Here is a 25,423-nt window from a genome sequence, read left to right as displayed (position 1 = left end):
CATTCTATCAGAAGCCACCCTATTTCCTGGTTACAATACCTTGGAAATGTTTTTCCCAAGCCTATTAGCTTTTGCCACACAATGCTGCTATTACTCCTAACACCAATCACCTATATTTTACCCCATGTGGTCCTGCTACAATGCATCTTTCACAGTTCTAATTCTCTAAATATCTGATCTTTTTGCAAGACCATATTCTGAAACTTGTTGAAACTTGTTTCTAGTTCAATCTCTGTCTCAGTGTTATCTCTATTCTATGGCTTTCCTAAGTTAGCACACCTTATCTCAGAGTTTGCATACAGATCACAGAATCACAGAATCACAGAATTTTCAAGAATGGAAGAGACCTATAAGATCATCTAGTCCAGCCGATGTTCTAACTGTTCAGCTAGATCATGGCAGCAAGTGCCACATCCAGTCTTTTTTTAAATTCTTCAAGGGATGATGCCTCTACCACCTCACTGGGTAAATGATTCCAGTTTCTGACCACTCTTTCTGTGAAGTATTTCCTTCTTACTTCTAACTTACATCTCGCTTGACGCAACTTGAGACTGTGTCCTCTTGTTCTATCCGTTGTCGCCCGGAGAAAGAGGCCGACCCCCAGCTCACTACAGCCACCCTTCAGGAAGTTGTAGAGAGTGATGAGGTCACCCCTTAGTCTCCTTTTCTCCAGGCTGAACAACCCCAGCTCCCTCAGTCGCTCTTCATATGGCTTGTGTTCCAAGCCCCTTATTAGTTTCGTTGCTCTCCTCTGGACACGCTCAAGTAACTCAACGTCCCTCTTAAAGTGAGGGGCCCAGAACTGGATACAGTACTCCAAGTGTTGTGACCGTGTTCACAGGGGTCTCAGGCTGAGGGAAGAGATGAGGATCTGACTCCATCTTTCAGAAGGCTGATTTATTATTTTATGATATATATTACATTAAAACTATACTAAAAGAATAGAGGAAAGGATTTCACCAGAAGGTTAGCTAAGAATAGAATAGCAAAGAATGATAACAAAGGCTCTGTCTCAGATTCTCCGTCCGAGCAAGTTGGGCTGTGATTGGCCATTAATTAGAAACAACCACATGAGACCAATCCCAGATGCACCTGTTGCATTCCACAGCAGCAGATAACCATTGTTTACATTTTGTTCCTGAGGCCTCCCAGCTTCTCAGGAGGAAAAATCTTAAGGAAAGGATTTTTCATAAAAGATGTCTGTGACACTGTGTGAGCTTTCTGCCAGGTTTTGAGAATTCTTTACAAATCCATTTCCCACACAGGGCAGCCCCCAGAAACCCTGAGTGGGGTTATCCCACCTCACACCCTCCTGGACCTGCACTGGCAAATGTAGCTGCAGCTGTTTTTTGGCCTGTCCAGAATTTCCCAAATAATGAGAAAATAGTGCTCCCTTCCTTGTTGTAACTGCAAAAGTTATTTCAGACAGAACAATCAGAAAACCGACTCCAGTGTTGGTTTGTTCCCTGAGTTATTCCCCCTTTTGCACACCCCAGTGTATTTGGAGCAGATTCCCACTCATTCTCTGAGCTGCTCCCAGTGCAGTTCATTTCTTTCCCCACTCCCAAAGAATCTCTCCTGCCTCCAGCTGGAGCAGGGGCTCCTTGCCCAGCCCCCTGTGACCCTGTGACCCTGTGTCCCTCCCTGGCAGTGCATCCATCGGGATCTGGCAGCCAGGAACATCCTCCTGTCCGAGAACAACGTGGTCAAGATCTGTGACTTCGGCCTCGCCAGGGACATCTACAAAGACCCCGACTACGTACGGAAAGGAGATGTGAGTGCAAGAAGCTTCAGTGGTTACCCTCAAGCTGGGCTTGGGCAGACCAATAACAGGGATCTGATAACTTGTTGTGTCTCTGGCTTTTAGGCACGGCTTCCCCTCAAGTGGATGGCTCCAGAAGCTATTTTTGACAAAATTTACACCACGCAGAGCGACGTGTGGTCTTTCGGAGTGCTGCTGTGGGAAATATTTTCTCTAGGTAAGAATGGTTTCAAACCCTTTTTGCTCCCACCTAATTTATGGCTGCTTAGCTAAGAAAAGTTTTTAGCAAAAGGTGATCATATGGGGCAGTGCTTCTGTCTCATTGGGATGAGTGCACAGTGCAAACCAGGTGTAAAATAAAGCCAATTTCAATGAGAACTCCACCTGACCAAGGACATGAATACACTGGGGAGGGGATCAAAAATCCAAAATCCTGGACCTAACATTTGTACCCACTGAAAGCAACAGAGCCCAGAGATAAAATGCAAGCCTCTGCTGCTGGGAGGAGTGGGAGATTTCTTGGAGAACAATGAAGAAGTTTCCCATCAAACCCCACCTGCTTCAGGGAACCCCACAGCTGCAGGGTCACCCTGCTGTGGGCACAGTGGCTCAGCCCATGCAGCATGAACCCACATGATATTTTATCCCAGCTTGATCATCCACCCCACAAAACCTAAGATTTTCTACGTAAGAAAAATCTCCTGGCAGCAGCAGCTGTTGGGTTGTGCAGGAGCAGTGCTGGGCTCAGCCTAAACCCTTTTGGCAGCAGACCAAGGGTGGAACGTGGGCTCTTGTGGCTGCATCATTTGCAAGCCACAACATTTCTAAAAGAATAATAATGATGTTCTTTATGTAGTTGAGATGTCATCCCAGGATGCTGTGAGAAATCTCAGCCTCTCTGAGCTCTGGTTTCTGTCCAGCAGATAAAGCTGTGAGACCAACACAAGCAGCCCTACAGACACTTGGACTGTGCTGCTCCTTGCAGAGGGGCAACATTTGTTTTCCTGAGGGAATTTAGGAATGTCAGCTCTGGCTTTTTAATCAGCATTTGCAGACAAAAGAAAACAAGAAGCATTGTCAACTTAAGATGCTGGATTTTAAAGCAAACTCTAATCTGCTTCTATCTTTGGTTCATGGATCAGTTGAAATTAATGATTGGGCTCAAGATGCCAAGTGAAAATGCAAAGTCTGGAGCTGTTTCTATCCTAATCTTTACTTAGGGCTGGCTGCAAAATCATAACCTGCTCTCAGTCCAAGTCTTTGATTTGGACTTTCCCTGCTCCACATCTGCACACCAAGCAGAAAGTTCACACTTGAGGGGTTGAAACAAGTGGCAGCTGCTGCTTTCCCTGGGGCTCAGCCGTGGTTTTGGGTATTGTTATTTTGGGGTGAGCCCTCCATGGCTCTGTAACAGCATCACCTACTGCAGGTGTAGCAGCAATAGAGAAAGGCAAAGCACCAGGAGTGCCCTGGTTTTATCAGATTATTCAGGGAGATGCTTTAGCATCAGCATCCAGAGGCACACTCAGGGACAGGCTCCACTGGGAACCAAAGGGATGGAATGCTGATGAATCCAAGGGGCACTGCAGGAACAAACTGTATCAGTCCCAAAGGTCCTGACATAATTTAACAGATGGCCTTTAATACTGAACACTAATACAAATTAAAATCCAGTCAGTGAAATTCACCTCTTATTTTAATCTATTTTTTAAAAAAAACTTGTTATCTGGGTTCTTTTAGCCCCTTTCTTGGCACTGTCCCCTTCTGAATTTGGCACCTCCCAGATGGCTCCAGGGGCTGCCACCCGTGCAGCAGCCCCTGCCCTGCCTGTGACGTAGATCACAAACTGCTTTTGCACTTGGTGGCACAGGCTCAAAACCACTCATTTTCTCTGAGAGGGTTTTTCATCCAGCTCATCCAGGCATGCCTGTGGTTTGGCACTGCTCACATCTGCAGCTCAAATGATAAATATTTAATTAAGGATTTGTGTCACTGATTGAATTCTGTCATATAAAAGTTTTACAGATCATTGAGAGCCATGAGATGGAAGTTATTTGTCGTTGCCACAGGGTGTGTTTTGGCTCCCATTTACAGCTGCTGCTCTCACTGGGTCCCACAGGCTGAGCAGCCTCTAAAAAAGGGAAAAATACTGATTGGGAAAATGCAGAGTGTAGTTTGTGTTGTGAAGGACAATAGGCTGCCTGCAGAAAGGCTGCATCTGCTTTGGTGATACACAAGGAAATCAGGACTTGAGGGAATATTAATTTCCATCTGGGGCTGAGTTTGCAATGAGCTTTAAATTATTCCATTGGGGTCAGCACACCTCGTGTCAGGTGGTGCCAGCAGTGTTTAACACATCCTGAAATCACTAATGGTACAGAATGTCAGTGTCTCCTGGAATTTCAATGTGCACTGTTCCAAAAGCAATCAGAGATAATTATGTAAACAAGCAGTGCCTGGTAGTAACATCAGCATCTCATTATCCCACTAAAATAAAACCAAGATCAAAAGAGGGCTCCCATATCCAATGCATGCCACATCTTTGAACATTTTGAAGGAGATTTCCCCTAAGGAAAACATCATGTGTAGGCCTTACACCATATGTTCCAGCCTACATTTCTCCCAAGCTGTCTCAGCATTCCAAATCCAAGTTATCAGACTGATCCCATAGTCCAGATAAAGACAGTGCTGAGTGGAAGTGGGAAAGGGAGAGTTCCTTGCTTTTATGATCTGAGCTGCCTCCAGCTGGTAGGAGGCCAGCGCTGGCCAAAATATAAATTGCTAAAAGATCCTGCAGTTAAAAATTAATCATAGAATGTTCAGGGGTTGGAAAGGATCTTTAAGATTATCTATTCCCAACCCCTCCTGCCATGGGCAGGACACCTCCTGCCAGCTAAACCAGGCTGCTCAAGGCTTTATCCAACCTGGTTTGGAACATTGCCAGGGTTGGGGCATCCACAACCTCCCTGGGCACCCTGTGTCAGGGCCTCACCAGTCCCCAGTAAAATATTTCATCCTAACATTTAACCTAACTGTCCCCCCTTTCAGTCTGTCCCAGTACTCCTTGTCCTATCACTGTTATCCTTTGCCTTCCCTGTATTTGCTCTCACCAACATGTTGCAGTTGATCTGATCTGTGATGAAACCAAAGAGAGAGAGCTCAGACTGTGAGAGCAAGTGGGATTCTCCATCCATGAGATAAGCAGTTAATTCCTGGAATTCTCCATCCATGAGATGAGCAGATAATTCCCAGGTTATTCTGAGCATGACAGGCCAAAGGCAAGACTGGGAAGGAAAATCTGGGTATAAAGCAGAAATGGTGGTGCTGCCTCTCTCCAGCTTACATAACTCCAGGAAACACTGTCAGTCCTTTCCCTGGTACTTGCACATCCATGGAATTCAGAAGTGCTGTGGATAAGCATCCCTGGATGTCCTGGGAGCCCATTTGAGCTGAGATTCCTCCTCAGGCAGTGCTGGGCTCTCAGCTCCCCAGGGCAGGCTCTGCACACTGAGCAGTCAGGCTCACAGAGTAGAGCAATTCTGGAGCAGCCACATTTGGCCCCTTCTTCAGTGCTTTATCCCAAAGATTTCTGCTGTTCTCGTTGTGCCCCCAAGTGCACAGCACATGATGGTGTTTGCAGGAAATATGCAGGAATGTTATAGCCAGTAAATCATACACAGATTCCTCCAGGGCTGGATACAGATTCCATTCAATCTCCCATGTTAAGACTTGATGAAATTGTTACCAAATTCATCATCCAGCCTCTGGGATGCAAAAATGTCCAAGACAAGGGGTGTGCTGCACAGGAAGCATTGGCTTGGGGGGGAGGAAGGGAGGGAAGTTACAAATCTTTGTTTTATCCATTGTAGGTTCAGTAGCATTTTAAATCTCAGCTTAGACTTCTTCTGAATTTTACCTGTGAGCTCTGGATTACTCAGATGCCAGAGCACTCTCCCAAACTTTTGTGGGAGTTAACACAAAGGTCCTTCACCGCTTTCAACCTCCACAAAACAATTCCAGTTGCCATGAGCTGTCCTGCCAGGGTTCAGCCAACACTTGAGTGTAAGTGTTGGTAAACAGCAGTGAACAGAGTCAGGAAAGCAAACAAGGCTGGAAGGGTGGAAGGTCACTGTCAAGGGAGCCTTCCCTGGAGGATAATGCATCTCCAGTAGCTGGTGAACCAGGAGAGGAGCAACTCCACTCATGGGATTGAACCAAGGTTCTCGTGGTCCTTGGCAGGGGCCAGGTGCCCACAGCCCCTCTGCACCTGCTCACAGGGGCTCTGAGGCCATGAAGGATGAGCAGGAATTGCTCACTGTGTGTATCCTCTCAGGGCAGGATACTGCCAGGGTAACAGCTTGGAAAGCACCAAGGAATCCATTGAATGAGCTGGAACTTTTCTACCACTGACCAAGAGATACTTTAGTCTCAAACTAATCAAGTTTATTTCTCCTCTGCCCTATTTTACCTTGGAGTGGTATCACAAAAGCAGAGGAGACAGTGTGATTGAAATCTCTGAAGTGACAGAGCCTGTGACAGGTTTCCAAACAAAAAATGCAGATTGTGAGTGACTGCAACTCCTTCTTCACTCGAGCTCGTGTTACTGCCAGGCTCTGGGTGACATCAATGCTCAGCAGAGATCCCCAGGTCTGGGACACAGACTGTGCCACCCTGAAGCCCTCTAATTTCTCCCCCCAGGTGCCTCTCCTTACCCTGGGGTGCAGATAGATGAGGATTTCTGCCGGCGCCTCAAGGAGGGGACCCGGATGAGATCTCCAGAGTATTCCACCCCTGAAGTGTAAGAGCTGCTGGGAGCTGCTGGGAGCTGCTGGGAGCTGTACACCTCACAAAAGGGATTGTGGGGAGGGGGAGGAGAGCACAGCTGGGTATTTTATGTTCAGTAAAGCTGTGATTGAGTATATTTTGGGTGTCTGACAGCACAGATTAATGCTAAGGACAGCCCAAGTCAGCCTGACCTTTGCCAACAAGAAGATGATCAGATACCCCATGTCAGCTGTAGTTCATGGAACTACTCATGTGGTACTACTTGGAGCTACTCATGTGTACATGCAGCTACTCATGTGTACTACACTACTCATGTAGTTCATGGAGCTCAGACTCCAGATTGTGTGACAGAAACCCAGTACCCATAACCAGGAGTTAGTTCAGCAGTATCAGCAGGGCCCAGCAGCCAGACTCTAAGTTAGGTGAAAACCAAAATCCTGCAGGCTCAGGAATATGGAAGCAAAAAGCATCCCACATGGAAACTAAACCCAAATTTCAGCATGGGGAGATCTGAACCCCTCTCAATCCAAAGACCCACCCAACCAAGCAGGAGTGGAACGGAAGAGTTTGGAAGCAAAGCTCTCATCCTTTGCCATTCCTAACCCCTGTGTTTTCCTCAGCTACCAGACCATGCTGGACTGCTGGCACGGGGTGCCCACGGAGAGGCCGACGTTCACCGAGCTGGTGGAGCGCCTGGGGGATCTCCTGCAGGCCAACGTGCAGCAGGTACTGCAGGGCCACCCCTCTGCAAGGAATGTGCATTTGGGGTGTGCATGGACAGGGTTATTAAACACCACTATGAGATTTCACCTCCTAGCACAGCTCACTAGGAAAATCCCTGCTGGGATGAGTACAGACAATGTTAACTACTCAAATGTTAACTTTATTTCTGATTTTCTTCACTTCCTGAACTTTGTCTCTCATTTCCAAGTTTATGTTCATCAGTGCTCTTGGGAGCTTTGCAATTATGCAGCTTAAAGCACAGAAAATCAGGTATATAATGATTAATTTCATAATAGTTAAACCAGTTGTTTTCTTCTTCAGTAAAAACAACCAGATCAGTTATGCAATTGTCAATTTAATTGAAGAAGAAATCAAATACTCTCCTCCAGCTCCTTCCTGTTTGTAAACAAATTTAGTGGAGCTGAGTTGAAGAGGGCCCAGTCTGCAATATGAAGAGCTTGAGAGTTTGATTCTATAACCAAAGTAAATTGAAGAGACATAAAAATCATGATAAGGGAATAGGGCACTTAACTGCTTCTCAAAATTAAAAACAAAAAGAAGCACAGGGAAATTTGGACAAATAGTTTCAGGAGCTGAAGGCAGAGTCATTCCTGAGGATTGCTGCAGGGGGTAATGACAATGCAGAGCTCATTACCATGTGCAGCAGCAATTCCTGGGAAGGACAAGAAATTCAATCCTTTCAGGCTCCCATTTCAAGGCCTGGCTCTTCCCAAGCTCCTGAAGTTGAACAAAACCAAGCAGTTCATGGGCCATTGCTTCTGACCTGGGCTGGAATCTCCCAGCCCATGTTCAGCCACCCCACATCACAGGGTTCCCAGAGTGCCCCAGTTCCCTCACAAAGCCTCCTGCACAGGAATTCTTGGATGAAGTGTGCATTCTACTTCCTTAACTTCCACAGGATGTGAGGAACATTATACTCACCTTCAACAAACATCAGAGTTAAGTTAAAACCAAATTTAGTCCTTTCTCATCACAAAGCTCTATAGGATACAACAACCTCTCACATCTGAGATGCAGCACAAAATGAACTTTACCAGCATTGTGCTCTTTTCTGTTTTTAATTTCATAGGATGGCAAAGACTACATTCCACTGAACATCACCCTGTGTCCTGATGGAGAATCCAACTCCAAAACCTGCCCTGTGGAAGAAAACCTGAACAATGGAGTGAATCGCTGGAGTGCAGTAGAAGCTGGGTGAGAAAAGCAGATACAGGGTGGGAGGAAAGAAACATTTCCCTGTCTGGTGTCCTCCCTTGGTATGGCTGGTGAAAGAGCCAGACAGGTTTGTCAGGGTGTTGGATATTAGACGCAAGAGGTGACAAAAGAGAAGTGGTGCAGGACACTGGGCTGTGTGAGGAGGAAACTGAGCTGCAATGGGTACAGAATCTGCCTGGGCTTTGTGCTGACCCCTTGACTTTCCTGCTTTCAGAAACAACAGCAAGAAGAGACCCCTGAGCGTGAAGACATTTGATGAGGTGCCAGTGGAGAAGGAGAAAGTGATGCATGAGGTAAGAGAGGTGACTGCATCCTTCCCCAGCAGGTTCACAGATCACCAGAAACACTCACTAGAGCTTTTGGAATAATTTGGTAGGAGAGAACTTTAAATCAGGGAGAAGATTTGGCTCTGGCACCTCACACCCAGGGCTGTGTGACAACAAAGAGGGATCTGCATTTCTCTTAACAAATAATTTAAGGGGCAGCTCACATGTGATTGCCCTGGCTTTGATCAGGCTTTATATTCAAGACATACTTCAAGATGGTTTTCCACCATAAGAAAGTGGCAGCTCATTGAAATGAAGCTCTTGGAGGGAAATGTGTCCAGAACACATCCTGGCTGGCCAAGACAGCCAATCACTTGGTGAGGGTGAAGGTGTTCAATTCTGGGTAGACAAGAACAGGATTCAAGATCCTGATCTTGATTCACACAAAGGGCTTTAACCCTGGGTTTTCCTCACTGCAAGTGAATGTATTTATTGCCAGTTTAATGCCACTGCAGGGTGGGAGAATGTTAAAGGCTTTAATTTTGCTCCAGGGGAAAGCAAAGGCTTGTTTTGTTCCAGAATGAGGGTTCTGCTTGTTGGCTTCCTCTGAAGTTATGGGTGGGATTTTCTTATTTAAAAAATCCCCAAGAACAACTCCTGAATTCCCTCTGTGGTGCAGGCAGCCCCTGGCTGCAGCTCCATGTGCTGCCTCACTGGCACCTTCTGTGTCCCTAAGGAGGACAGGGACATTTCTGCAAGGCACAGATGCTCCAGGGGGATCAAAGTTTAGGGAGAAAGCCTGAATCCCTCAGGAATCCTCTTGGCACAGGAAAGCTCCAGCTGAGGGTCCCTCTTGGGCAGAGCCATTCCTCAGAGCAGCTCCCTTGGGAAGGCTCCAGTCTGCAGCTCCAGCTTGTCCTGGCAATATCTCATGTCCTTGCCCAGCACAGCCTATTTGTCATTTGTTCTCTGCTGAGCACAGACTGAGGCCCATTATTGCCTTGTACTTTCCCAGATGGAATTTCTGCCTCTTTATCAATGCATCTCAGGGATTAGCAGGCTTAGAAATTTCCCTGGCTCCTGCATCTTCCCTCTTGCAGGATAAAATCTGTTCCTGTGAATCACACAAAGACATTTGCTAGATCAATGCAGTCTCAAGAGATTATTGCTGCCAGCAGGAGCATTACCTGCCTAAGAGCTCCCTGTTCATTTTCTAATAAACCTTTACATGAGGGGGAAAAGCTTCCAAAAAGGGTGATAATACATCAAGAGATCAGAAATAAATGTGATGTTTCAACAAGGGTCTTTTAAATCCAAATCAGGGTGTGATCTGCTTTTGGACAAAGTAAGTGTACTTTGGTTATTGAAGTTTTCTTCATTATCAACCCTGAATAGTCATTAGGTCATTATTTCAAAGAGCTGCCTGAGCTCCCCAAGTGCTCCACCACACCTTCCTGCCATTGTGAATTATCTGCAATCTCTTGGAGATTCTTTTAGCAGAATGGTGTAAGGAAAATGCAGAACCCCCCAGATAAACTGTTCTAGACCACGTGTTTGAAGGGGAAACAGTCAAGATAAAATCCAGAGACAAGCTGGGTTTTACTGAGGGTTTGACAAACCTCATTAATTCAGGATTTCACTTTATACTTCATAAACTCACTTATAAACTGATCTTATTAACAACTGGTAGATGACCAGAGCATGTAGAAAGAGGCTTTTTCTTGTTATTTATTGTTTGATGAGATTATTTTTTATATCTTGATCAGTTTGACTGGCAAAATCAGACTAAGAGTTTCTCTTCTATGTTGAGGGCTTTTGCTGTCTTGGTTCTGACAAATGCACAGATGTGCAACTTCCCAGCATCACAAAATATTTCAAATGCAAAGAAACACCCAGAGCATTTAATGTTATTAAATAACTTAAAATGAGGACTGTGATGTCTGTGTACTAACTGCAGCCTTAAGACTCAGCTTTAGGTGCAGCAGAAGCACAATCCCAACTTTAATCAAGACAGTTTTGTTGGACAGCTCATTAAAAAATCCATAAAGGCCAGGGCCATCCATCTTTACAAAACACTTGCATTTACAAAATGCTGCTGAACTTCCACTTCCTTCAAATCCCAGTGTTTCTAATTGTGTATTTCCAGTGGGTATTTAGGGAGTTTTTCCTTGGAGGAGCCCAGCCAGAATTATTGGATATATTCTTTATGAATCTCAGTCTATTCATATCTCAGCTATCCTACGTACACGGTGCCCATATGTCATGCTTAATATCAGTTTAAAATTTGAAAATGTCAAATTATTTTTGATATGTTCATTTTAAGGGTGCTCTTTTGGAAATGCAGATCAAAACCTTTAATGTCATAAAAATAAGGGAAACATTCCCAGGCTTCAGAGCAGCATGATCAGGAATTTTTATCTTGGATGAAAACTGATAACACAGGCCTTGATAAAAGAATATCCTGAAAGATTGGTGGCTCCTGCAGCAGTCCCAGGTTCAGATGTCCCTGATGTTCCCTCCTTTTGCTCCCCAGGAGTCTGACAGTGGCATGGTGCTGACCTCAGAGGAGATAAAAAGCCCCAAGAGGTTGGAGATCCGTTCCTGGCCCTATGGGATCATGGCTCTGGCGTGAGTACTCTGGGGGATTTCTTTTTCAGACAGTTCTTCCTTTCAGAGAAATGCTCTTGAAATGTGCAGTTTGGTTTCTGCTGCCAAGAGGGAACCTCTGGATATCCAGGCAAGCTGAGAGGAGATGTCTCTGAATTTCAGCCCCATAAGCAGAAAACCTTGGTGATGTGTTTTAAGATCAAGGGGCAGCAGATTCTGCAAATGGGAGATGATAGGTGGAAAAAATGAGAATACAGAGGTCAAATTTAGCTGTTTGTTCACTGCCTCCCCAGTGTTCTCTCTTAGTGATGGAGCAGAGTTTGAAGAACTTGATTCCTTAATGCAAAAGCTGACATTTGTAATTATACCAGTGTGTGTATTGGAGTCAGACAGAAGGAGTGGCATCTTTGCAGCTCATGGGATGTGAGTAAACTTAAAATACTTGTTCACAGCAAAGAGCAGTCCTTTACCAAAGCCCTGATTGCTTCATCATCACTCTGAGACAGAGCTGCAGAGAATTCCCTAAATCCCACAACCCCTGTAACACCTGGGTGCTGTTGTTCACACCTGCTTTACAAACAGAGGCTGGGACTTTGCTGTTTGTTTATCCACTCATAGTACAATACAGAAGATTAAAAGCAGATTTTTTGCTCACAGTTCTTTGTATCTCAGTAACAACCACACAGGCAGAGGGGTCCCAGTAGTGAAAATCTTCTCCACCTTCCTAACAACATTCACCCATTTTACTGATTCAAATGTCAACATGTGGAATTTCAAAGAATAGCTGCTCAAAATACTAAAAAAAATATATTATTATGTGGCAATGAATTCCTTGTCTACTCAGTTAATTAAGCGAATTACAGCTTGCCTAGAGCTTTCTCTGAAATCTGCTGAGCTTTGTATGAATTTTCTGTGTACTGAGGAACTCCATGACCTTTCCCAGCAGAGCAGTTGCTTGTTGTACACCAAGTCACCCCTTTTCTGCACTAAAGAGAAGGGAGGGATGAGAAGAAGAAGCCTGGTGCACTTGTGGATATTCTGGGAGAGTTGCCAGGAGAGGGCATGGTCAGAGTGGGGCAGTTCTGGAGGGGTTGACTCTCACTCAGAGGGAAAAGCAGATGGAAAGGGCTTGCCTTGTCTTTTGATGCTTTAGAAGCATCAATTCCCTAGTGTTTGAGGGCAGGAAAGGAGGAAAAGGGAGAAGAGAGGAGGAAAAAGGAGAAAGGAGGAAAAGGGAGAAGAAGGGAAGGAAAAGGGAGAAGATTTCCTAAGGAAAGGTAGACAACATTAACAGGAGCATTAGGATGCTGTGGATTGTCCTGGAAGGCAGTGTGGCCTCAGGAATGTTGTTGCCCAGCAGTATTTTCCCTGTCCCAGGGCTGAAGCTGGTGGGATTAGCAGAGATCCTGATTCATTTCCATGTTTTTATCCCCTGCACACACCCAGAGCATTCCTGCCAGCACAATCCATTGCTATGGAGACCAAATGGCAGCAGCTCAAAAACAGGAGCTGAAATGTCAGGAGCTGCATTACTGTGATGCCTCACCTGGGCTCATTCACCTCTTCACTGCATGATGTCACACTAACACAAATCCAGCAGCCTCCCTGGTGGCATTTATCCCTCTGAGGATTTCTGTCACCCACCCCTGACAGCTTTTCCCTGTTGCATTTCTCCTGTTTGGATAAAGAGCTAGCACAGGAACGTTCCCCCTCTGCCCCTTTGAGGCTTTCTCCTGAAAATCTGAGAAGTCAGCACCCAGCCAGATGTGGAAACACAGAAACCCCATAGCAGCCTGTTCTTTAGAGACTTCCAGGAAAACCTTCTGAACTGCCAGCAGGGGAGGCTCTGTGGGGGCAGTGAATCCCTGCCTGGCCCCACCACTGGGCTCTCCCCACTTCCACTCAACCCTGCCATGGGGATTCCATCCAGCTCGAGGTTCCTGAGCCCTTCTGTGCCAGCAGAGCCTGCAGACCATCCCAGCAGAGCCTGCAAGGAGCTGTGCTGTTCTCCTGCTGCCACAGCACCCACAGAGCTGTGGCTCTCCCTGCCACGTCCTTCCCTGAGAGTCTGGGCTCCAGCTGAGAAAGATTTTTTGTCAGCTGCCTTTTTTTATTTTTATTTTGAATCTTGCAGACCGTCCTTGGCAGCTCCAATAGTGCAGAGCACCCCAAAGCTCTCTGGTTTGAGGACAGGACACCCCTGGGTGCTCCTGCACTGACAAGAGGCCAAACAAGGCTCAAAGCCTGTGGAACATTCTAGAGAGGTCAGAAGAGAGTGTGGGTTTAACAGGGGAGATAAAGTCACCCTTGTTAATTGTGTATCTCTCTCTATCAAAAACATTTACCCTGGATCCTTTTCAAAGTCTTTCTTTGCTAAAACAAAACTGTTCAAAGGCTTAGCATGTTTTCTAAACCAGGGTGGCTGCATTTATTATTTTTGCCAAAATCTCACTGTTTATTTATGCTGCATTCATTCCTCTGTTGAGTTTAAAATTTGCCAACAGCACACACCATGGAGTGTCAGTGTCAAGAGTTTTGTGAGGATGAATCTGATACTCTGGGCCTGGGCTCACTGTTAGGCTGGACTAAGCAAGTCTGAGCTTTTCCTTTTAGAGCAGGAAAGTTCTGGGTGTTTTATGCTGCTGAAGTAGAAAGTCACAGCAGTAGCTGCAGTGGGAGATGGAAAGATTGGCTGGGATAACAACCCTGGAATCAGCATTCAGGGAAGCACAGGGAGCACAGGGGATTTAATGAAGGGCTGACTCTGGTGTCAGCTCCCAGCTCATAATATTATCAGGCTACTGCCAAGCACTGCTTTAAACCCTCCAGAGACTCTATAATCAAGTTATTGTTTAAGATGACAAAAGGTTTGGTATCTGCTCAGTTGTCCTCCCCCAGCTCTTCCCTTTTCCCCCAAACCCAACACCCTGTGCTGCTCAGAAATCCCTGCTTGGTTCTGGCCCAGGCCCACAGCTCAGCTGAGGCCCAGCTGATCCTCCCTGGGCTCTGGATGCTGCACCCACATCCCAGCTCTGGGCTCTGCCTTTGCCAAAACAAGCTGGGCCCAAGGCAAGGCAGCAACACTGAAATGTGGATTTTGCTCAGCAACAGCAGACAGTCATGTCCAAACACACAGAACACAACAAAAATACAGCCAGGATTGGTCTGGAATCCTTTCTCAGCTTCTCACAGAAACAAGGCATGGAAACATGTTTGCTCCAGGGCAGAATGGAGCTCAGAAATAATAAATACATTTATTGTTGAGCCATGCAGCACCTTGCACTGTTACCTGACCTCAGGTCTCCAAACTAGAACTTGGAATGAGTAGCTACTCAGGAGTTATGTAAAGCACTTTTTTCCAAGGATTATTCCCTGTGCTGGCAGTAGCAAGGACTGGAAGGGGAATTGTAAGAGGCTGTGGGTTTGACTGCAGTGTTTTCCATCCCACTGCTTCTGGACAGGGACAGCTGAGCAGCCTGGCCACACATGTGAGGGGACACCAGGGTGGATTTGGCCTGGAAAAACTTTATTATCTGCACTTTGTGTTTGAAAGTGCTTCCAAACAATGAATTCCTGAGCCCAACTCCTTGAGTTCTGCTGCCAGCAGAATGCTGATGCACTGGTGTGCCAGGGGGAACCCAGGATGAAATTCCTCCTGCACAGCACTCAGCTGAAAATGTATTAAAGCAAACTGTGAATCAGTCATAGCTACCAGAAGGAAAAAATAATCCTTTTATTTCTTTAATTGCTGAAAAATTAAAATTTAAAAAAAGAAACAACACTCTTACTCTGAGCCTTATTAAACACCTTTGAAGGCTCCTATAAAGCCCTGAAGCTCCTACATGTTATTAGGAGAGGTAGTCATGAGACAAACTGCTCTACTTGGCAGCAACCAGCCCAATTTCTCATCTTTCTCCAAACACAGCCTCTGAACATGGCCAGGTTTCCTACATGGACAGAAAAGTCCACTAGTTTTTCCTACTGAGAGCAAAATACCTGGGTTTTTTATGGCAGAGCAGGAGGAGCTGCTGCACTTGGGGCAGGAATCCCTTCCTGCCCAGGGGGATTTTCCTTCTTTCTCCACAGTCCCCTTCAAGTCATTGACCCCAAAGTGTAGATTAACAGAAATTGCCTCCCTCACATAAAGTAAACAGATCCACTAATGGTTTCCCAGCTCTTTGATGGTCTCAGTATTTTTCTATCTCCAAAATCTCTGGTTTTGTACAGTAGGAAGAAAAAGCCTCAGCAGGGCACTCAGTCCTTCAAGCTACTGCAGGATTATCCTCTGTGCTATCTTCTAAACAACTTTGGTGCCTTCAGAAAACTAAAATTTTGTGGAAGATTATTTAATATTCAGGCTGTGTCCCCAGACAGGACACCTTGTGCAAGGACAAATGAGTTCTCAGGGTGATCACTGAAATTTGTGAGAGAGTCCCTGGGACCTGTTGAGAAGGATGAAAGTTTGACAAGAAAGTCTCACAGATATGTGTGCTTAGCAGAAAGATTTTTAAATGTAGAGTCTGATGAAGGAATAGAGTTGGAAGCAAGTTTTGATACAGAAGAAAAGAATTGCTGAGCCAGTCTTACCGGATAACCAAGAAGGCAAAGGATGTGTTAGTTAGAAGGGGTTTTTATGGCTTAGAGCAAAGGATAAACCCACCCCAAACAAGAAGAGGTTTTTACCAAGCAGGAAGAGAGCACAGGCAAACAAGCCTGCTGATGTTGCAAGTCAGAAAAAGATCTCAGAATTTTCTACTGCAAGAAAACTGAAAAACAACTTCTAGCTTAAACTGTAATGTACTATTAGTGATTGGAGAATAGTAACATGAATATGGTAATTGTAGTAATAACTATAGTATTTATTTTTATATATATATATATATATATATATATATATATATATATATATAAATAAATACTATATATATAGTATTTATTATGTGTATTACTATAATTATATATATTTATAACTATAAAATATATATATTTCTGTAATTATAGTAATTATGATAGGCTATAGATAATAATTAAGGTATAGATTGGTTCTACTGTATTAAGATACTCAGCAAAGAAAAGCATATAATGCAGTGTAACCAAAACCAAAGGGTCTCCAGGCCTGCCTGCAGCTGGAGCTGACAGCTGTGGGCACAGCTCTGTCACCCACCACCCTGGGCTGCTGTAACCCCTTGGATACAATAAACTGCATCTTGGAGAGTGCCTGGAGTCCCACATCCCTCATTTAGGCTCTTACCTGCCAAGGGGCCAGGCCAGGAAGGGATTTTGGGGACCCTGGAGCCCCAAGCACTGAGCACAGCCAAGGCAGGGGCACATTCTGAGGTGCCAAGGACAGATGGAAAGGGAGGAGCAGCCTCATCCCCAGCAGCACAGCTGTGCATGCACAGCAGGCTCTGTCTGTGACAGCAGCATGAAAGGGGAAAATGCAAAGCCCCACAGAGAGCTGTAATTAGGAAATGCATTGAGATGAAAGGAATAGTATTGGAAGTTAATTGCATTTTGGTCTGCCATTAGATAGCAAGTGACACAACTTCCTTCTGACCCAGCTCAGCAGCTCTGTCTCTGGAGCAGAGGGGACATTCAGGAGCCCTCCAAAGCCCAGCCTGATCTCAGCTCCAGGCAGAGTTATTTATTCCCAGATATCCAAACTCCTGACCCACAGGGGCAGGAACCCAACAGGAAAACTTGCTGGGAGTCTACAGGGGGCTGGAAATTCCCCTAATAACCCATAGATATGCAGGTTGGGGGCCAAATTAAAATGATACTTGTGGGAAATGAATTTGTAAAGAATTTTTAAAGTTTACAGAAGGTTTATGTAGCATGTATTTATATGTAAACTTTGAGATAAGAAATGTTGACTTAGAAATGTTATGGAATAGGATAAACATTGTTGAGAGAGAAATAGAAATAAGTTTTAAAGGATGGTTTTGTAAGTAAGACTAGATACTTTAGAGAAAGAGAACTATGAAAGATGTTTTGTAGTAAGACTTATGAGGGGTAGTTTTAAATTATTAGCTTTAAGGCACTTACAGTATCCCCATACTTACAGTGCCTTAAAGCTAATAATTTAAAACTACCCCTCATAAGCTAATAATTTAAAACTGCCCCTCTCAAGCTTCCAAATTAAACTGATGCTCTCAAGCTTCTCCCATGACAACTTTAATACCTGTCAAATTGGAAGCCAGAGCATCCATGGAATTGTCTGACACGAGCCAATGGAGCTGAGCAACAAATGAGAATTCCATAAATAAACAAAGTTGTGGTTGCATGGCTCATGGCAGGGAAGTTTATCTGCAGTTTATCTGTGTGTGGAGAATGGACAGCTGCCAAACCTGTAGGATACAAAAGGAGTTTCCACTCCTGTTTCTCTCTGGACAATGAGGTAAAAGTTGTGAAAGCAAAGGGTGCTACATTTTTTGTTCAAGTTCTCAGGGTTACTGTTTATTTTAGAATTTCTGCTCTGCCACTCCACAGGTTTGGTTTCAATGCCTTGTGCAGGTCTCAAAGCACAGAAACAGCAGCTTTGCTCTATAAACTGCAGCAATACGGAAGCCAGGCTCATTCTAGGCAGGCAAGACGTGGTGGGCTGGCTCCTACAGCTCAGGCTCACTTCCCAAAGCTGGAGGTGCAAACCTGCCATAGAAAGCCAGCCCAGAACACTGAAATCAGAGCCTGAATTAACCAGCCCATGTCCCACTGCAGCTGGTCAGAGCTCAGCTGTGTGCTGTGACTGAATCTGGCTGCACAAGAGTTTAATGGGTACAGAACATGAGCACCCATTCTGTGGGTAATTCACAGATGGAGCCTGCAGGCTGCTCCTGTGCAGGAACCACTGCTCTGCTCCAGCCAGTGCTCTAACACCTGGGATCTTTCCAGAACCAGCAAAAAAATTATTTTATTTTTTTTTAATATAGTGACAGTGGTTCTGTCAACCAGTGGAAATATCTGCAGCTTGTGGGGAACCTGAAACTTTTGACAGGTTCCAGATTCAGAGAGAACACAACTTGTAAAGTCCCAGCGGCAGAACCCAGCAGGGCAGATTTACCCTTTCCAGCTGAAAGGAGCTCTGTGTGGCCATTCAATCTGCTCTCTCTGCTGTACCACCCAAAAAACACCACACACACACAGTTCCCATCCTGGATCTGCCACTTTCCTATTCATGGCTTTGATGCCCTCCCTCCAGGTGCTGTGTGTGGCTCCTGGCTTTGGTTTGTTCCCTGGAGCAGGAACTGGCTCTGCTTTCTTCCTAAAGCACCCCAGTGAGAGAATGAGCAGCTGCTGGGGGCTGGAAGCACTGCACAAGTGCCAATAAAATGAGTGTAATGAATTATACAATTATTTGATGAACTGTTGACTATTCAGATTTGGTTTAGGGTCATTAAAATGTAACTCGATACTACTTTAAACACATATGAAGCACACACACAAAGTACTTGGGCACTGCCTGGTTTTTAATTCTCCCAGGCACATTCAAGTCATTCTGAGCTGAGGCTTGAGCAGTGCTGTGATGAGTCTGTGGCTGAGGTTCCTTCCCAAGATTAAAGGGTCCTGAGCAAAGTGCAGCAGCTCAGAGGCCACTCTCACACTGGAATCCTTTGGAGCACCCCTCAGTTATCCAGGCCTCTTCCAAGGAGCTGCTCAGTGTCCTGGTTTTGCACCATGGAAGTGCAAACCAAGGTTGACAGAATATAATTTTTAAGGCAGCCTGTGACAGAAAGAACCTTTTGAGTTCTCCACAGCCCTTGCTGTTCCTCAAGGTCACTTTGTCTCAGGGTTCTCCTGCTTTGAACCCTGAGGCTGCCCCATCTGATGGAATTGCTCTGTCCCATTTTCCATCACCTGGAACAGGGGAAGACAGGAAATAAAAACAGCTGGGATGCTACAAAACACTGCCCTCCAGCAGGTCAGGAATGTTAAAGGGCTGGGGAATATAAAAGGGATTTTGCCCTGCACTGCCTGGGTATGTTCAACACACGCTCCTGCTTTCAGTATTGGTTTAAATTAGAGTCTGCCTGAGATTATTCAGTATTTCATCCCTTATCATGCTTCAAGAAAAGTCATAGCCTTCAGTTCTGCTTTCAGAAAAGTCAAATTTCTACTGACCTGTGTCAGAACAATGAGAGAGGATGTTACTGTGTGTACAGGACAGGTGCCTTTACAAGTAAGGGATCTGTGGTATACTGAAACGTGGTGAGCTGAAAGGACAGGGCAGCAGAGCTGGAATTACTCCTAAATCTACTTTTAAAACACAGAGTTATTTAAAATACCTCAGTTCCCTTATCCAGTCAGCAAAACTGTCTTACAGAATGCCATAGAAGTAAATAGATATTTTTATATATTTATTTCTTGAAGAAATCATTTTGACCACTGGTTATGGAGACAGGCTGGCTACATCCCCATGTTTGTTCCAACAGGAGGAGAGCTGTCAGCAGGAGCAAGGAATCCATCCTGGCTGACCACGAGACTGTCAAGTACCAGCCAGCAGTGCAGGTGGAAGAGGACACCATGGAGTTCCCCCTGGAGGACTCTGTCCTGCTCCCCATGGACCCCAGCCTGGAGTGCCACAGCCCTCCCCCAGACTACAACTCTGTCATGCACTACTCAGCCCCCCCAGTGTAGGCAGTGCTGAGCTCAGCCCTGCCAGGCTCTGCTGTGCCCCAGGGAGCCTGGGTCACACAGGAGGGAGCTCTGCTGGGGTAATGCTTCACATGTTTCTGCTGGCACATCTCAGATGGGATTAGAAATAATTTCAGAGCATCTTCTCTCTTCTCTTTAAAGGCCTATTGCAAGATCTGCAGTGAATTAATGACATTGTCTGTCAGAATCATAGCAGGAGCTGTAACCCTGAACTGCTGCCACTCCTCCCCCTGGCTGGGGCTGTTCCTTGGCACTGCCAGACCCACAGGTTCCTGCATCCCCACTTCACCCCATGAGGGTCATGCCAAGCTGGGTGGGAACATAAGATTCAAGCTGCTGGCCCTGACACATCTGCAGGGATTGGTTAGGCCAGTGCTGGAAGGGATCTGTTGAAAACAGCAGCAGCCACATGAAAGGTTTGGGCTTGGAGAAAAGCTGAGACACCCTTCCTAACTTGGGATTTCACCTCCTGTAAATATTGCTGAAATATTCTGCAATCCAAGCTATTCTGGTTGCAATTTGGATTTAGTAATTTCCACTGCCCAGAGGACAGCATGGCCCAGAGCAGGCTGGTAGTGCCCGTGTGCCTGCTCTTTGGGCAGCAGGGCACACAGTGTGGTTAAACCTGAGCCCCTGGGCTCTCCCCTTGTTCCAACATCAGTTTATTCTGCAGACATGCAATAGGGAACCTTGCTGGAGATACTCTGCAATGGTTGCAAGGCAAAATCACTGCCTTAAGCAAGAACCTTCTCAACTCAAACAGAACTTCCCAGCTCACACACACCTTTGTGTGAATGTGCAGAAAACTCTCATTACCAGCACAAGAGTTACACAAAAACTCACACACACCCTTGAGGCACCAGCAGGGCAGCAGCATTTTTATGTTTCCTTTCTGCACACAGGCTATTTACTAAAACAACACACAAAACAGAAAATAGCATTTCCTCTGGATTCTGTGGGGGTGCCCAAGGGTTTGACCCTGGGGATACTCTCCCTGTTAAGCTGCAAGCCCATGACACAATTTTTTCTGTCTTGCCAAGGTAAATACTGGTATCAAATGCAAAGCCCTTCCTGGTTCAGGGTAATTCAAAGCTGTTGTTGCAGCAGGACTGAAAGGATCACAAATTCTTCCATGTGAGACACTGACAGTGGGTTTGCCCCTGCCCCAGAGCTGGGGGTGGCAGGGACAGTTACAAGTGTGCCCAGGTGCCCTGTGTGCCCTGTGCATCATCACAGCAGCCTCACAAATCAGCAAACAATCCTTAGCCTTTCATGTGCTCTGTAACAATCAGAGTTGGCTTTAAAATTTAGGAAGGGAAAGGTCTCCAGGCTGCAAGGAGAAAAAATCAGGATGAGCAAGATGTTCTCTGACAGTGAGGGCTGTAACCTCCTGAGTTACAAACTGATCTGTAAATGGCTCCCTGTGCAGCTTCCTCCAAGCTCTGCACAACCCTTTCCTTTTCTCCCTTGATTTGACTTCTTCAGTGGAAAAAGAATTTTTTCTCATGATTCAGACTAGAGGAGGATGAAATCCAAGCCTTGCAAAATGATGCTGTTACCTTGGCAAAGACAGCTGCACGCCCTCGCAGCAGCCAAGGAAGTTTTCTGGATGAGTGCTTGCAGTGGGCTGTGCTGAAGGAATCACAAACAAGCCTCAGGTATTATCAAAGGGGAAAACAAATCTCCAAACCCACCCCATGTTAACTGTGAACTCTCAAGCATCTGAAGGATGGGCTCTGGGGAACTGCACTGCTTCTTCTCCTTCACTTCAGAGTCCCTTATAAATCACCTGCAGTCCCTCCAGAGCCCCTGCTCATAGTGCACCTGCTAGATAGGTGTGGGCTGTAGTTGCTTTATGGTCATTTTGCACTGCTTTGTATTTTAGTACCTATGTATTAAGTAGAGCTGGTCAGAGAAGAGAAGAAACTACTGGGAAAGAATTCTGATGAGCCCCAGGAAGCTCACTGGATTGGTTTTCCATCAAACACTGTTAGCTATCTATAGCTCTGATCAATCAACTGATTGATCAATCAATCAGTTCTTGTGGAAATAAATGACTGATGAGGCAAAGGAAGAGAAGGTGCAGCCTGTGTGTGGCTCTGGTGTTGATGCCTCAGCTGGAGATGTTTGTCACTGCACCTTGGGCTGGAGGGTGAGAAAACGGCGCTGAAAAACCTTCACTGAGGAACTCTGAAATGCAGGAACCAAACCTGCAGGTGTGCTCTGTGTTTTGAGGAGCATGGGAAGCTCTGCTCTGCTGGGGGAGCTGAGCACGGGGCCTCCCCTTTCCCCTCTCTGCAGGATGAGCTGCAGGGTAGAGGCACAGGAGCACATCTGGGGAGCGGGGCCCATTGGAGTGTGGGGCGCCAGGGCCCTTCTGGCTCTCGGTGACAACCACCAGCCCTTCTGTGCCACCTGAGGTGGTGGCACAGGCACAGCTCCATGCTCCAGCTGGTTACAGCCCTGGCAGCACTGACAGCCCCACTGAGGGCTCCTCTGCAGGGGCAGAACTGAGAACATCCTGAGCACATCAGCGATGGACAGGACTGACTGATGTTTGGGCAGCTGTTTCCAATGTCATTTCATGGAAGATTTTTTCCTCCTTATAGTAAATGTAACAATGCCTGAAAAGTATTATTGAACATATTCTATTTTATTTACTAATATTTTGTTTGTCCTTCTCTTGCCTCCCTTAATTTAATTATTGTTATCTTCTTCCAATGATGTATATAGTGTACCCTGTAGCAACAAATATAGTATTTCATTTATATGGTAAAATTTGTAACATTTTAGTCCAAAAAGAAAGAAGTACCCAGATGTAACAGAGTTAAGTATTGTACTAAACATTTCACTAATGCTTGCAGGCCAGGCTCCAGTTTACAGTGCCCCATAGTGCCATGGCACAGCAGCTCTCTTGGCTGGGAGTGCCTCTGCCTCTCACTTCTTCTCCATTCATTTAGTTTCAGTTAGGAAACAGGAATCTGGAGGAATTTGGCAGGTTTATCTCATTCCTGGAAGTGTCACCATGTGCAGCATGTGTTAAAGGTGAGGGATTCCCACTGCCTGGGTTTTTATTGGAGGCTGGTGGATTGGCTAGAGGATCAGAAGGGGTAAATTGTTTAAATGATGTGATGTTTATTATTTTTTCAGACTTCTCAGGGATTCTTACTCGACTCCTGTCTGCCAGCTGCTTTCTCTAACCTGAGCTCAGTGGGATCTGTATTAATATGTACCTTTGTTCCTTTGATGGTGCTCACTCCTCCTGCTTTTGTGCTCCTGGAGGCCCAGAGAATCAGGGCAAAGGAACTTGGAGCTCTCCATGGAATTTTGTTTTCTCTTCTCCAACAATCACCTCCCACCAGTTGTCCAAGTGCCTTCACCTGCATGTTCTTGTTCAGGCTGGTGTTGTAACCATCTCCTGTCTCCCCTTTTCTCTATTTTTCATTTGTTTCTTGTTATTTGCTCTCCCAGTCCCCTTGGATTGCTTTGCTCTGCCTTTTCCCTAAGATCAGGTGTAGGATCATTTCACTGCTGTTTATCCTGTGCTTGCAGAGGCTGAACTAGATAATCTAAAGTGAGATTTTCACATTAAACCCTCTATATATAGCCAAGGAAAATTAGTTTGTACTATATATTTGTATTATGGAAGTTCTTTGTGTCCTTCCCTGAATAGGAGAAGCTTTTTAATCTACTGATTTTTCAATATTGGTGTATGGAGCAAAATGAAGGCTGGTGACTGTGTGAATGTGATCTTTCCCAGAGTCCTTTCCTCAAACAATGAGGTTTCTGTAAGGTTCTCCCCACAAGAAGGGGATCCCCAGCAGAGTGTATCCCAAGTATCTGCTTGGGATGTCAAGGAAATCAGATAAAACTCAAAGTCTGAGTAAAGGTGTCAAACAAACCCCCTGAGTGCTGCAGGGGAACACACCAGGGCTCTGCTGACACCCCAGTGACACAAAGCCTCCCTCCCTCACCTGCCTGGCCAATGCCAGGACACCCCATTGCACCCAGGTGTTCCTGTCACTGGATTTGCTCTGTGCTCACTGCAGGAATCTCAGCTGCCATCCAAGCCTGCAGCTGGCCAGGCTGGCTCCTGATGTTTCCCCTCATCCTTCATGTCCTGCCTCACTCTGCAGATTCCATCTGTATGGGGATGTGGGCTGGGCTCCAGGATCCCTAAATCCCACCAGCACCAAGGGGACACACCAGGAACTGCTGCAAACGGTTCCTGTAGCAAACAGCTACAGAGCAAGATAAGCATTATCAGGTTTCCCTGAACACAGGAATTGCTCAGGGTCAGAATCACACTCACAGATCAGCCTAGAGGTTTTTCCTTATCATACAGTGAATTAAAAACACAAAAGGCAGCAATAATTCTTTTTCTCCTCCCTGAAAATGTAATGGCCAAATGCTGGGTTCCATTTTCCTGGGTTTTTACTACACCACAAAAGAACAGAAAGAATTTTGCCAATGTCACAGCACCAGCACCAACTTGCACAAGTGAAATTCAGGGAGGAGTTTGGGATTTGGGCCTCTCAGGAGTCAGGCAGTACAGGGGACTGTGGAGGTGCTGAACCCAAGCACTGGGTGGTTTGTTTGACATTGTTATTTCCATTTCTGTGAATACAGAATGGAAAACCTGCTGGCCTGGGTCAGTTGGGACCACAAGGGTGACAGGGAGAACAATGTGGGATGCACTGAGCACTGTCCTGTTCTCCTGGTAGCACTAAATTCATTTTTCCTTAGACCTTGAGTTGTCAAAGCAGCCACTGACAACTGGGAAAAAACAGAAACTTGGGACCTACAGAAATAAACGAAGGAAAACTGGGGAAAGCCAGGAACTTGGGACTGACAGAAATTAACTATAAAAAGTCCCAAGTCCCAGGAACTTGGGACTTACAGAAATAAACCAAGTGCCATGTTCAAACCACCAAGGAATGTTTGTCTGCCATGTTCCTGTCTGCCTGAAGAATGTATGCACTGAAAACAACGCTTTCTTATGTAGTCAAAAATTGTACTGTATCTATTAACCAAAAAAATAAAAAAGATTCTATATTTATACAGCCCAGGGCTCCTCTGTGTCATCTCTTGGTTTGAAAAGTGTTGTCCTTGAAGCAGAATAAAAATAAATAATGCAACAGTTTTGAGAGACTTTTGCAAGGCATAGATCTCATCCAGATTTCTACAGGGGGTTCCAAAGTTAGGACAGAGGCTGCCACACTGCTCAGAGGGAGCTGCCCACTGCATTTGCTTTAAAGATTCACAGACCTCTGAAATAAATGGGCAATTTGCTGCAGAAATGCACCAAACCAGCCTCTGCCAAGAACAGCCTGTGGAACACAGACATTGTGTCTGGTTACTGCTAAGATATCTCAATAAATGGGGCTGAGAG

At 45.6% G+C, this 25,423-nt stretch overlaps 1 protein-coding gene across 1 annotated transcript in view; it reads left to right on the top strand.

The window, feature by feature from the left end:
* LOC132079830 (vascular endothelial growth factor receptor kdr-like) overlaps positions 1-25,094 on the top strand; it is a 130,288-nt gene extending 105,194 nt beyond the window's left edge. The window contains exons 23-30 of the mRNA XM_059482649.1: positions 1,652-1,774; positions 1,868-1,979; positions 6,461-6,560; positions 7,168-7,273; positions 8,361-8,485; positions 8,721-8,799; positions 11,306-11,400; positions 19,809-25,094. Of these exons, the coding sequence (XP_059338632.1) occupies positions 1,652-1,774; positions 1,868-1,979; positions 6,461-6,560; positions 7,168-7,273; positions 8,361-8,485; positions 8,721-8,799; positions 11,306-11,400; positions 19,809-20,013 (945 nt within the window). The 3' untranslated portion in view covers positions 20,014-25,094. The remainder of the gene's footprint in view (positions 1-1,651; positions 1,775-1,867; positions 1,980-6,460; positions 6,561-7,167; positions 7,274-8,360; positions 8,486-8,720; positions 8,800-11,305; positions 11,401-19,808) is intronic.
* Positions 25,095-25,423: the final 329 nt, after the last annotated feature.

The sequence above is a fragment of the Ammospiza nelsoni genome, chromosome 15, assembly GCF_027579445.1.
Source record: "Ammospiza nelsoni isolate bAmmNel1 chromosome 15, bAmmNel1.pri, whole genome shotgun sequence".
NCBI classification, from domain to species: Eukaryota; Metazoa; Chordata; class Aves; order Passeriformes; family Passerellidae; genus Ammospiza; species Ammospiza nelsoni.
Note: the sequence above shows the minus strand (reverse complement) of the source record. Positions and strands in the feature narration are given on the sequence as shown.